Source organism: Mustela nivalis (assembly GCF_964662115.1).
Source record: "Mustela nivalis genome assembly, chromosome: 12".
Taxonomy (NCBI): Eukaryota; Metazoa; Chordata; class Mammalia; order Carnivora; family Mustelidae; genus Mustela; species Mustela nivalis.
Genome location: NC_139031.1, coordinates 23,008,001 through 23,022,341, shown reverse-complemented (window position 1 = coordinate 23,022,341; position 14,341 = coordinate 23,008,001). Strand labels below are relative to the sequence as shown.

Genomic DNA, 14,341 nt, shown 5'->3' with positions numbered 1-14,341 from the left:
CTGTGGCTTGTTGCAGGAAAACACAGAAGTTATGTTAGCTCAGTGTTGGGGCTTGATTCCTTTAAGGCACCTCTTAATTCTAAGATTTTGTCTTTTCAACATAAGGATGTATATAGTCAGAAAAGAAATTGATGCCCCAGCTTGACTGTGGGAAAACAATTGCATCGAACAATCTAGTGTCTGAGTAGATTTAAATGAATTTAGATTCATTCTGGACATATATAATGAGGTTAGGGTTATCTCATGAGAAGAGAAAAGGGCAGACTCTCCCTTATCTTTTTGTGTGGATCCACTTTCTAACCAGGCACACCACAGATTCAGAAAACTGGTAGTGTCCTGCATCTTTGAAAGGCAAGCAGAAGTCTTTCCCCATCTCAGCTCTGCCTGGGGCTCCCTGTCTTTCCGGGCTCCACAGGGATGCGTGTTCCTCATGAAACAAACCTTGCAACATCTCCTTTCTTTAAAAACAAACAACTAGTGCTCCTGCCTTGCTGACCTATGTACCTCTAATCTCCAAACCCATAAACACCAGTCCTTGATTAAAATCCTATCAGATGTCTCTTGCTTTTACCTACTTGGGCAGGCATCTCTCTGCTGGAACCTCTAGGAAATCTGTGCTGGCATTTCCATCACAGGCTTTGATGGGGAGGCTAGAACTTGCTCTTTCCTAGGCAGATATCAGTACTCATTATTAAGAGGGAAACTGAAGTAACATTCTCTCTTGGTGATGTAGTTGTTGGGGGCCAAGGTGGGCTTACCATTTCCATGCATTTGTAGCAGTGAATTGTAAGTGTATTTTGCATTTCCACTGAAATGCTTTCAGTACCACTGGGAAAGAAGTGCTTTTGGTCTCCTACTCTTCGTGTAGCCAGAGCAGCTCCACTTTTTTCTGATTTGTAGATATTTTTCCACAAGATTTCAGTAGGTGAAAAAAAAAATCGTTTAAAGCTGTTTCTTCAAAAAAATACAGAACTTTTGGATAAGGTCCCTCCTCTCTGTATCTTTAATTGTCATTTGTAATACTGGTTATGAACCAAATGTGAAGACTTCCTCACCAGCACTTTCCATTGCTAAGTTAAGGGATTCTCAAATGGAAGAGCTCAGCACTACTGGTTTGACTATTGGTTCTGATTTGTTAAATGTCTTAATAAAAAGCAAGTTTCATCGGTGTATACCTATGCAGGGAGGAAACGGGGATTTGAACTTGAGTATGTGTTTTGAAATTTTAAAACTAATATATCTTATCACAGTGTATAGATTACATGAGTTAACTGGTTCTCTAAGAAAACAGACATTCCTCTTCTGGGAATAGTTGTTGAAGGCAGGTTTATCTTGCATGTGATGGCTTTGCATTCATTTCTTTTCTCCATTCTCATTTTCTTGAGTGTATCCTGGGTCCCAGACATTGGGGATAATAGTAATGAAGAAAAAAGATAATAGACTCAAGCCTTACAAAGCATGTAATCTCAGAGGGACCGACATTAAATAATTTTAATAGTACCTCTGGAAATTGTGATTTTTTTCCCTATTTCTTCGCTTTTCCTCCTGTTTTCTTACCCCCTCCTCCTTTTTCCCTTTCCATTGTTAACACTGCCTGCCTTACATCTTTTTTTATCCCGTCTCTCATTTCTATTAAATTTTCCCATGAGAGCATTTCCCTGAAATTCATCTCTTCTATCCGGCCTCTGTTCTTATCTTCTCAATAGTTTAATGGTACAGCTTTAAATAAACCAAGATTTCTCACTTTCAGTCTAATGACCTCAAGTGAAATTTCTCTTTGAGTAAAACTAAGTCCTACTGAATATTTTGAAAAACAGCTTTGATTGGAAGTTTTCCTCTTTCCTTTACTGTTCAGTTGTAGAATTCTGTAACCCTGGGGTGCTGTTGGGTTTTTAACCCCAGTGTGCTGGAAAGCTGGCACTGGGTGAATGGTCTTCTGCCCTCTCAGCTGCATCACATCATGCCAGCACAGGTTGGAGGCCAGCACAGAAAAAGGAAGCTGTTCTTTCTCTTCAGTATCCTCATGGCTTCCTTTCCTTTTTAACCCTGAAAGTGTACATCCCGCTACATTTTTGGTTTGTAGTTATGTGTCGTGGTCATGAGGTTGTTAATGGGATTCAGCACAGGTCAGTAGGGCAGGGCAAGGGGGGGGGTTCACTCTTGAGCAGTAGGGTAGATCAGCTATTGCAAGTGGATGTGATAACAGGAAAATGCATTAAAAGAGCTGGTGTGGGGAAGTGATTTGACGATACAGCTGAATGTGGGGAAATTTAGCTTTTCCCTTTCTTCAGAAAAGATGATGCACTCAACATCCAAATAGCAGTAATCAATCTGCATTTAAAGCAACACAAATGGCCACTTCTGGAGAGCTGCATAATGTCTCCGGTTCCAGATAGTTTTCTCCTTCAGGGTATTAAGAGGATCTGCTCACTCTCTTTATCCTATCCTTCTCTTCCCTCCCTACTCCCATTCCTTCTAGTAGAATTCAGGCTATGAGATGTATCTTGATTACCAGTGTGAGGGTTTGGGGTACAGATGGAGCCCATTAGGTTTTTCTATTAAGTTGTACACAGAGCCATGGGTGGTTTACAGGTCCTGGTCAAATAATGAACTCGTGATAAATCTTCCTCGCCCAATCTTTTCTGTAATCGTTGGTCTGCTCTGGTTATATTCATTCAGATCTAGAGTTAGCCTTCTAGATCATCTGGTTTGTCTGCATATACCACAGAGCAGTTTATCCTCCTCACTGTTCTCTTGGCTAAGAGGCACTGCTTTCTTAACACCACGCCTGAATATTTGGTTTCAAAATATATTTCAAATGTATTTTAAAATAACATTTGAAGATAATCATGCTGGAAATGTAATTTTAATCCAAAATGAATTGTAACAGCAAAGTGAGAACACTTGATCTTGACCATAGTCTCTTTTAAACATCTTACAAGTTGACTCCCTAAACCATTGGTTCTCAAAAGTATGATCCTCCAATCAGCGATGTCATTGTTACTTGGGAACTTGTTAGAAATGTAAACCCACAGCCCCCCGGCCCCCCACTGCCCCCCACCTGAGACCTACTGAATCAGAAGCCCTGGAGTTGAATCATGTCAATCTCTTTTAACACATACTTCAAGTAATTTTTATACACACTAAAATTTGAGAACCACTGCCCAGCTCCTGACCACTGTAAAACTAATTGAAATAGGTATCCTTTTATGGAAGATTAATAATCTTTATTATAATTGGAATTAAGATCATGGTTCTAAGAAATAGAGAACAAGCCAGGGAACGGAGAACCTTTGGATTTCTTTGACTTTGCTACCTAGTAGGGCCTTCCCCGTGATCACAGCCATGCTTGTTTCCCACCAAGGCAATTGAATAGCTGCTTCTTCCCGTTGACTCTTGTCTCTCTCCCCTTCCTCATACTTGTCATTCATGGCTCCTAAGTTTGATTCCTTCTGAGTAGCCTCCACCAGCTTTTGGCTAATTTAATATGAAGTCATCTTGAGGGTTGCTGTGCTTACTTGATTTGGCTCATCTGCAATGTCAGGTGGTTGAGTGGGTTGGAGAGCTGAGTCTCTATTACCGACATCCCTATCCTACTTTTTTTCTAATCCTTCGAAGTCTCTCAGGACGACTGTAGTTCAAATAATTAATCGCTGATACATCGATGTGCAGAATTTTATAGCTGCTTGTGAAGAGGAAATCCTCTTCATAGCTTTCTTTCATTTGCAGGATTCTTTGCATCTAAATTTCTTATAAACTCTCTCATGCACTTCTGTTTTATCCTAAGCTGCCCTTGACTCTCCCCCTCCAGCTTTGGGCACAGAAGTTGAGAAGGATTATTTCCCATTCCTCTTGCTTTTGCATCAAGTTCAAAGAGGTAAATCTCTAGTGGAATGGCAATGAATCTTTTCTAGTAGGTCCCCGTAAATGTAGCTCACATTGGAAAAACCATTTTCTAAACAGTGAGTCTGCTGCTTTTCACTCAGTCAAAAGATACATTAAAACTTTCTCTTATTTGTTCATATTCCAGTGACAAATATTTCATCAGGTGCATTGGGGATAAAAACAAACACATGGTTTCATGGGGATTTGGATGAGCAATTAAATCATTACAAATATAGTTGTAAGAGTGGAGATATATGTAGGTATCTTGATGCATAGGGAAGAAGCACCTAAATCACAGCCTGATCCCCTGAGTCCATGAGGCAAGTCACATTTTGCTGGTTCATCTTAGAAAAGGGAGACAGAAACCGGAATCAGTGTGCATTGCCCTATGACACAGCAGTTCCACTTTTCTGAATTTATCCTAAGGAGTAATTAGGGAAGCACCCAACAGTTTATTTAAAAGTTATTCCTCATGGCATTATTTATAATAGTATTCTGTTCACATCAACTTCTAGCGATAAGTGATTGATCAAGTTACGGAGCTTGCATCCATGTGATGGATTTATCTTCAGCTATTAGAATGATGTAAAAATTAATAACATAAGGAAGCATTCATTTAATTATCATTGCTAGCAGAAAAAAAGATACTACAGAACTATTCCGCAGTTTTCTTAAAGTATCGGTGGACGGCTGTATGTGTATAAGTGCTTAGAAATTCTGTTAGTGAGGCTTCGGAATAAAATCATGGATCATTGTTTCACCACTATTTCTTCTTCTTTTTTTAAAATTTTATTTATTTGAGAGAGAGAGAGAGAGATTGAGAGAACGAGTAGGAGGAGGGGCAGAAAGAGAAGCAGACTCCTTGCAGAGCAGGGAGCCCGACATGTAACTCCATCCCAGGACTCTGGGATCATAACCTGAGCCGAAGACAGATGCTTAACCAACCATGCCACCCAGGCATGTGTTTTTTGTTGTTGTTTTTGCTTTTGGGTTTTTTTTTTTTCTGATGACCATGTATTGTCTTTGTGTTCAAAACATGGATAATTATAAAAAACAAGGTCATTGGGGCTATCGTTGCTTCCGATCTCACCTTTCTTGAGGCCTTGTCCTCTCAAAAAGGCTTTAGACTACACAGCAATGATAGTCCTTTGGTCCTAATCTGGGCCAGTGAAGTTTACTTGTGTTTCCCATCAATCTAGCAGTGGGGTACTTCTTTCCTAGTAGTTGTCTGCCACAGAGCTCACAATCTGTCCTGCCCTCCCCCCCACATTCACCCTTTCCTAAACACTGCAGATGTGTTGCCACACCTGGCACAATAGCATGTGTCTTGGTTTCTTATATTCGTTTTAGATGGGATGATGGCTTAGGATTCTTTGTTAATTTGCTTTATTGCCTCATAATACCTATCTGACTCATTAGTCCACCTACCTTCCCTTGACCGTAGGATTCACTTTTCTCATTTCCAGTCCATGTACTCTCCATCTTTTCTGTCTTCCTTATCAGTAATTCTGATTTCATTGAAAATCCAGCTGCACAATCTTAGCATCCCCATCTACCATTGTGCACCTGTGCCTGCTCTGTATCTGACTTTCTGAGCATCGGGACCCTATTGCTTCCTCCAACTGCCAAGGAACCGGTAGAAGGGCCGAAGGGATTGCTTATTGCTGCTGTGTTTCATTGATATCTATATTTGGTTCATGCTGAAACACTGTATTCATCAATGTGACCTGAAACACAATGAGAGGTGCTTTAGAAGTTTAGCAAGTTATTTACTCTTTATTCTGTTTTTTAACCTTTTCTTTTGTTTTCCTTTCCCCTCAGTCATCTATCCTGTGCTCTCTAGTAGGAGTTTCATATTATCCTGCCACTTTGTTCTGTTTTGTTGTTTATTTCATTGGTGGTCAAAGCTTTGCTCCCACTCACTGCCATTCTTGTTGTTGCCCATCTCCTTTAGTCCTTAACGTATGTCTACTTCTGCTCAGAGGCCAGGCTCTATGCTCCTCTGCTTTGCACCATCCCAAATAGCAAAACCAAGGTGCCTAAGAACTGGAGCATAGATCATGAAACTGTATCCAAGAGAGCCAGCAAGCCCCACTCTCCTGTGCTGCAGACACTTGGGCATTACCCGTGTCTCCAGTCGGAAGTATTTTCAGCATTCCGCATTAGTCTGTCTCGTCATTTGCCCAACTTTACTTGGCATACCATTATCGAACCAGATGACCCTGAGTTATAGAACTTAGGTGAACATAGCTTCTGTGTTAAACATCATAATAAATATTAAGGACAGAATCCTAACCCTCAAAGACTCTACCTATAAGAAATAAAGAGTAACATGTAGTGAACTTTGAAAGTAGTGTATTACATTTCATAATTGCCTGCTGAACTAAATGATACACAAACACTGACATATAGGTGAAAGAAAATGATTATATATATGAGAATATGATTTTGCTATCATTTCAAAGTATAGTTCATAGAGACGTCCAGCATACAAACTGCAGTCTACCTATGACCCCAGGTTAAGTATTCCTGAAATGATCACTGATATTATTGTGGTGAGGTTGTTGCTGTGGATACACTATGACTCTTTTCATTCTATAGTTTGCACCGGGCTAGGCACCTGTAATGAATAACTTACGCAGAGGTCACATGGAGACAGTGGGCCTAGTTGGATTGAAAGGAGCAATATGGAAATCATGTGAGGACATAAATTGGGACCGTATGGTAGAGGCCCATGAAAACCAAGCATTGTATATTTCACTTGATGTCACAGGCTGATGGTCTTTGTTTTGGGTATAAAAGTAGGTCAACAAAATAACAGATTTTTATGGAGAAGTCATGCAACAGCATGTGCAGTGTCAAATCAACGTGATGTGCAGTATCAAAAGGGATTGAGTGAGTTTAATTAAAAACTTCCTGATGTTATCTTGGAATAAACTGGGGAGGGCCTGGCCCAGTAGAGTTACCAGAAGGCCACATGAATACAGTTAGGAAGGGAGAAAATATTGGATGTAGGTGATGAAACAGAAACAATTAGGGGACATTTTGGTTCCTAGATACAAGAAAGTATTGTTAAGTGGAAATTGTGGATTCAGGATCTCCGACCTCAGCTCTACATCCTCCCTTGCGTCTCACCCCGTATGCAACTTCTGCTTTCCATCACTTGGTTTTCTTTAGATCTCTTTAGTGTATGAAAGTAGTTCTTATGAAACCCTGTTGGAAGCTCCTATTCCCCCCCAAAATTCCCATGGGTAATTCTGTCATTTTAGGGTAGTTTATAGATAACTCCCAGGATCCCAAGTGTGAAGCTCACCTACATCCCCAGGGTAAGAATTCCTGATCACTGTTCTATGATTGGGCCAGGTTGGATCTAACTATAAAGCCTTAGGCTTTCTTTGTAATCGCTCAAAAGTAAATATTGAGAATAACAATTTACCATCACTGAATTGGATTTAAGACCGTGGCCTAAAATATAATAATAAAAATTGAAAGATAAATCTAAAAGACTACGGCATGTTCGTTGGCACAAGATGAACTGTTGTACATTAATGGTGCCTTGGAGAAGCTTGGTCCTTAGGTTTTACTGCCTGAGCAAGGGACCTTAAATCCTTAGAGCAAACTCTATTCCTTGGCATTGAGAATGCAAAGATTCTAGTCCTGTGGTGTTGAGGCAGTGGAGGTAATCTCGCGTAAACAGTGTTCTTACCTGTCTTTGCAAAGTTCATGTTTTAACTTCAATTGGGGAGACAGTAGCATTCCATACATGACAGTTTCAAACTTTAAAGAGAGAAAAGTGTTTTCCAGTGATTGGAATGGTATTCCTTTCCCACACAGTGGCTTCTAGATGCTTCTAGAAGTAACGTAGAAAGCTGAGTTTTTATCCTTCTTCTGCCCTGTTACCCCTTTGTGTATTTAGGTGGACATATACTCACTTTTCCTGTCTGGTGGTGATTTCGGTCCATTATTGACACCTCTTGGCTTTGCCATCTTTACACAGCTGCTTCCTGGAGACGAAAGCTTCTGAGAGAAGCAGGCTGTGTTCTGCCCCACTGCTTCCTTTCTCCTGGCTGGCCTGAGCACCAGCCTGCTTTTGTGAGAAAGCAGCTATTAAGCAGACACAGCAGGAGAAGTTTAGAAGTCTGGAGTTTCATTCCTTGCCTAATGAAAAAGGATGTTGAGCTGTGGTTGCAGCCTGCAGGGAGGGGAGGGAGTGTGGGGAGGGGGGTCAGGTATTTGCTCTGTAGTGCGGGTGTCAGTGGAAGCACACTGCTACCTGACTGGCCTCCCAGGCCTCCCAGCTTCCCAAACCCAGGGAAACATGGTTACATAAAATGCAGGGGCCCCCACTGAGAAGTAGTGGCAAAGCAGCAGACTTTGGATCTCTACTTTATTTACCATTTATACAACAGTTAGTAGGCAGTCATGTTACATATCCTTAGAGTCCTGGAACAAGATGTATATTCTATTTCCTTTGGCAAAGAACGACAGCAAACCTGCCACTCTTGGTGCTCGCTCCTTTCCTCTTCGAGCTAAATGCATGGATTTCTATACTGGGTACTTCTCTTGAGAAGAAGCTGTTGCTGTGGCATCAGCCTTGCTTCAGGCCGAGGGAGGTTTTTCGGAGATGCCTCCCAGGTCATTTCTGCAGCAGTTTGGGAACCACAGCCAAAGCAACCTCAGCACAGGGAAGGAGACCCATGCTGAATTAGACTGTGTAGCCAATTTCTCGGAGAACCCTCATACCCGGCCGCTGGGGTCCGGTATACCACTTAGACTTTAGAGCGCTTCCTAGGTGGACATTATTTTACGTAGTGTGTATAAATTATTCTTTCAATTTTTTCTGTTTTCTTAAGAACAGTGAGAACTGTTCATCTGCTTAGATATTGTGATAATAAAATACTGCTTTCTTGCTGCTTCTTGAATGTGTCTGAAATTGATCTAATTTATCAGTCCTAAGTATGAAAAGATAAAGTGTTTGAAGGTTTTTCCAAATTTAATGCCTATATGCAAATAAATGACTGATAAAGTATCCTTTTTAGGAACAAGGTAGAGCATGAAGAAGTTTTTCTTTTTCTCAAAAAATTTTTATTAAGGCTTAATTCTAAAGAATTTTGGTTTTTAATTCATGTTTTCTGGTTTTAGGGTATTATTTTTTTTTCCCTTAAGCATGCTTAATCTTGGCTAAGTCTTGGATTTCTGCTCTGGGTACAGAGCTGCTTTGGGGTCACTAAAAGAAAGCAGAATTTTAGTTTATCACCTCGCTGCTTTTGCCTCAAGAACCTTTGTTTTCTGACTTACTGCTCAGGGCCTGTTCTTTTTTCCCTGTAGTTTATGAGATGCTCTCCAGGTCCCAGGAAAGGCCACAAGTTCAGCAGTGCTGTCACATGAACCCATCTGTTTATAGGGCAGGTCCGTTTATTTTGGTTGTCCTTGTTGTTAGAAGAAGATAAGGTTGTAGGCATTTCATGTCCCCAGAGGACCTGCAGGAGGCTTAGCAGGCCTCCCCTTGGAGGAAGGTAAGTTACAGTCAGGGCCGCTCACCTCACAGAGGCTTCTTGTTCTCAAGGCTGCTCCTTCGAGTTTATGGTAGCAAAATGAGGAGAGCCTATTGGTGGCACAGGATGTAGGCCTGGCCAGGGTAGAAGAGTCAGATCTGTTGCTGGCTTCCACCCATTGGTTTTCCATATAAGTCATCTTTCCATCCTCTGCCATTAGTTTGTAAATGCCAAGGTAATAGCAGCATACCTTGAGAACTAGCCCTAGTCTCTGATTTTTAACACATTCCCTGAATAATAAATCAGTGGACTAAATTGTAAAGGGAGAATTTTGACCCACTTGCAATTTCTAAGGCTAAAGGCCTTGATTTGAATTCGGGAAAAACCATGGGAATTCAAGAAATTCTGAACTGCTTTATCAGTTAGCAGTGCAGATCAGAGTGACTGTTTGGCTTTGTTTTTCTTAGTAAACATCTGTACTTTCGTTTCTTACCCTTGTCATGGAATAGAAAGTAGACAGTAAATTATTGCTGAATAGAAGGTGTTTCAGATTAATTGAGTGAGAGATATTTCAAGCATATAAGAAGGAGGACTGTAACACTTTGCACTGGTACAGTCCATTTGGTATACCACTCCATTTGGTATATGTGAGTTTGATTTAGAAAGTTAGGACCTGAAAGTAAGCCCTGCAGAGTAGTGGCCTCTACTTCTGACCATTAATAAGTAAGAGCATGAGCGGGCTATGGTAGAAGTGTGGCTACTGCTGTGAGGTGTGAGGGTCCAACATACTGATCCTGGTCTGGGCAATTTTCTTTACACTTTGTCTGGAATTCAGAAACTCTCCAAAGGCTAGACAGGAGAGTGGGTACACCCCTGAATCTCTGTTTTTCATTCTCTAAACTCAAATATGTTCCTTGCTTTGGTCTGCAATGTGGCGGCACATGGGAAGGTCTTACCTTGCGGTGTAGTGACTTGGTGAATTACCGATCAGTTGTATTCTCCTGTCCTTTATTGTTAGGGGAGTGATCACACGCACTGATGCTGCTTCGACTTCCCAAAGCTACCACTCAGGGGATTAGGAGATAAAAGATGGGAGACTGGAGCAAACCAACCAGTGATCAGATGTGTGACAGAGTTCCCCCAAATCCCTTGCTAAATCCACTGTGGCTATAACCTGAAACTGATTTAAAATGAAGCTTAATGTCAGTTACGTGGTTTTTGCTAATTTTTTCCCCACTCTTAAAAATGACTTTTCTCGTATAGTGTTTCTTCATTCAGGACAACTTATCTTTTTACCTAGGAGGAACTTATTTCCATTAGAATTGGAACACTAGCTGCATATTTTGCATTTAAAATGTTTCATGTGATTAAAAGCAGAAAAGAAACATTATTACTTCTGTTTCTTAGGAGTGTGCTCTTCCAACTGATTCTTCTTTTGTGCCTGGAACAATGCCTTTAATTTGGAAACAAGTTCTGGAGCTCTCTCTGATTACCAGGCACACTGTTAGCTGAAACTAGCAGCCAAGTACTCAGTCCTGGGCTTAGAAGAACAGGCTTGTCTTCTCCCCTCTACCGAATGCTCCTGCAGAGACTGGCTACTCAGAAGTGTGCAGTGTGACTTGTGTAATGACAGTGTGACTTGTGCAATTTGAACGACCTCTCTTCTCACCCCTTTCCCATCCTCCCACCCCTTCCTAATGTGATTTGTATATTAATTGGGTTTTTTCTTCTTCCTTTACAGAGCTATTAAGAATGGCAAAGGATTGCACAGCAAGAAGGAAGTGCCTATCCACCGTGTCGCAGACATATCTGGGGTGAGTTGTGTCCCTGAATAGAGCTGTGTGGCTCAGAGGTGCCAGGAGCTTGGCTGCTTATTCACCAAAGGACTTAAGCTTATGTGTTTTCTATAACTTGTTTGTTTTCAGACACAGAATGTGAATTTTTCTAGGGCTGCTGCTTATACATCTATGGAGATCCTGTTTTATATTCTGAGAAAGCAGAATTCAAACTAGGGCATAAAACCTCCTCCTGTCTCTTCACCTGAACTGTTAACTGTGCTGCTTTTCCATTCTTTCATTATAAGGAGTTAGAGATACTTCTTCCCAATCATAGTAAGAAAAAATTACCTTCTTTTTAAATCCCTGTTTGCTTATCACTGTGATTAGTAAGTCTTAATGGAGGAAGGTCAAGTGTAGATTTTAGGACAACCTTAAAAATTAGTGGCTTCTTTTTCCTCAGGTCATCTCTGAGGGAGAGGCATATGCACCCACCCTGTGAGCTAATACATACAGAGGATGTAGAGGAATGGAAGGTGCAAATATTTCCGAGCCCCCAAAGGGGTGTGTCCGAATGACAGCTGAGTGCGTAGGACTTTACCCGTGTATATTTCGGATTTCTTGGCTGAAGACAATACCTGTGTCAGTTAAGAAGGTTTATTCATTTATTCAGCAAGTATTTGAGTGCTTACTGTGCCTGAACTGCTCTAGGCACTAAGAATGTAACAGTGAACCAAACTGATAAAAATTCTTGCATGCAGGTGGGCAGGGGAAGTGACAGTGTTGGGCAGCAGCAATTGCTACAAAGAGAGACAGAACCAACCAAGGGGAGAGTGAGCCACCAAGGTGTTGTTTTGATCCCGGGCCCAGAGAAGGCTTTTTGGCTCCTCAGTTTACCCTCTGTTCCTGGGACACACACCATCCATCTCAATTCCATAGTAACTTATGGTTAAGGAGGGGATTCAGGCCATGTGTAAGGGGGACCACATTGCCTTGGGGAGATGACTGAGAAAGGGCTAGTAAATCTTAGCTTTTGGAGATTCAGGGAGCTTGCCTTGGTCACCCAGAAGAAAATGCTTCTATAAACAAAAGCTTCTAGAGCTCAGCCTAGCCCACAGCAGTGACGGATTAGAGTGTATTATCTTCTTGTTATGTTGTGTTCCCAAGCCTAGCTGAGACTTTGCTTATTGTTCCTTGTGATTGCTTATTATAAATGTGTCTGGCCAGCTGTCCCTTGCCCAGGTATAGCGGTACCGTGTTCATTTGAAGCAATGGGATTCTGTTGAGCTTTTCTTACTCTGACCCATCACTTCAGTCTACAGATTAGTGTTCCCTACATTGAGTGGACTTTTGTCAAAAAGTCATGCCTCTGTTTAATGAGTGAGGTACATTGATACACATTCTTTGTAGCTAAGATTCCTCTGAGGCCCAGAAACCTATTGCCAATGGCCTTTGAGCCCCAGGTGACCAAGATGGATGTGCTAGGGCTCCTCGTTAACAGGTGGGACTCCTGGCTTGCTGGCAATAGGCCTGATTTCCCTCTGGTTTACCTTGTCCTGTTATCGTTGACATATGTGATCATTGCTGCGTTTGTCTCCTGTGCAATTATCTACAATATTTTCTTTAATATTCTTTTGTCGAAGATGGTGGAGTAATCAAAGGGCAAGTCTTTGGCTGTTCAACTGGAGGTAGAAGAAAGTTGTAAATAACTGTTTTGGAAAATAAAACGTTGATGACTCCACACTGGGGCCAGATGTGCCCATCCAAAAACTTACGTCAAGTCTGCATTCCAGGGCCTTCTAGAGGCTGAATTAAACCTTGGGGATAATGGGATGCCTTTTGGCCTGTGGAGTTTGTGCTTTTGCTCAGACTTCCCATTGCCAGGGAGGGGAAGACCTCAGCAGGTTTTTGAATGGAGGCCCCCTCACCTTGGGGCTGGGCTTCTGGCACCTACCAACCTCGCTTCCTAATGCTCTATTGCTGTCTTTGAATCTCCCACTTACGCCTTGATGTGTTTTAGTGTTGTCTTTTGTTCCTTTTTGCAGCAATGATCTTTATGAAACTTGTTTTCAATTTTTTTCTTCCTATTTTTCTCTCCTCCTTCCCCAGCTATAGCTCATTTTCATACATTTCTTTATTCTCCTTTCTGTCTTGATTTTGGAGAATTGGTTTGCTCTTCTGGTATTTAAAAATACATGTGAGTTAAATCTCCCTCAGTTATCACATAAATAAACAAGGAAAGCTTGAACAAGTGGGAGAGAGAAAGTGAAAAAGCTGTTCCATTTAAATAGATGTCAGAGTGACCTTGTCTACCTCCATCACACATGATTCAGCTCCTCAGGCTCTCTTTTTTTTTTTTTAAGTGCCCTCTGTAATAGAAGAACTTTGTCTCCCTGCTTCTAACCCCCGCTTCTTTCTGTCACACTGTTGTGTTAAGTATGTGTGTGTTGGGCTCCCTTGTGCCGTTTATGGCTTTTTGGCTTCTTGCAGCATTCTGGCGATGTTACTGTCCAGGGGACAGGTGAGTGTGTGGGATCAGATAGGCAAATCATTTAACAGGCAGATGAAGACCAAACACCCCCAATAAGAACAATGAAATACACACATTCATAATGGATTTATAAAACTTTCTGAGTCTTTTTTCTTTCTTTCTTTCTTTCTTTCTTTCTTTCTTTCTTTCTTTCTTTCTTTCTTTTCTTTCTTTTCTTTTCTTTCTTTCTTTCTTTTCTTTCTTTTCTTTTCTTTCTTTCTTTCTTTCTGTCTTTCTGTCTTTCTTTCTTTCTTTCTTTCTTTCTTTCTTTCTTTCTTTCTTTCTTTCTTTCTTTCTTTCTTACTGGGTCTTTCCCCAGTTCATTGTTCCTCCTGTCGGGTGTAGGTCATGATAAATGGAAGTGTTTGTTGAGCTGATGGGATATGCAATATGTGGCCAGAATAACTTAGTGTAGACCAGTATTTATGCATAATGCCTCTTGTCATCCCAATATATGTCCTTGGAATAAAAAGAAAAGACATAAGAAGAAAAGAAAAGAGATCACACTTTGGTCTCCTAAACACACTCAAGAAATATGCTATATAGAAGATCTTACGTCGTGGATGTAATTTGTTCTAAGCTTAATGGCCTAGAACGTTTAGGGTTGAGTCTCTTCCCATTGTCCATATCTCCTCTCTTAGGGTTGAGTCTCTTCC

General features: G+C 41.1%; 1 protein-coding gene across 1 annotated transcript in view; it reads left to right on the top strand.

Annotated features, from left to right (window-relative positions):
• Positions 1 to 14,341, top strand: part of SND1 (staphylococcal nuclease and tudor domain containing 1) — a 411,376-nt gene that overhangs the window by 229,097 nt on the left and 167,938 nt on the right. Inside the window, exon 14 of the mRNA XM_082694082.1 lies at positions 11,122 to 11,194. Coding sequence (XP_082550208.1) covers positions 11,122 to 11,194 — 73 coding nt within the window. The remainder of the gene's footprint in view (positions 1 to 11,121; positions 11,195 to 14,341) is intronic.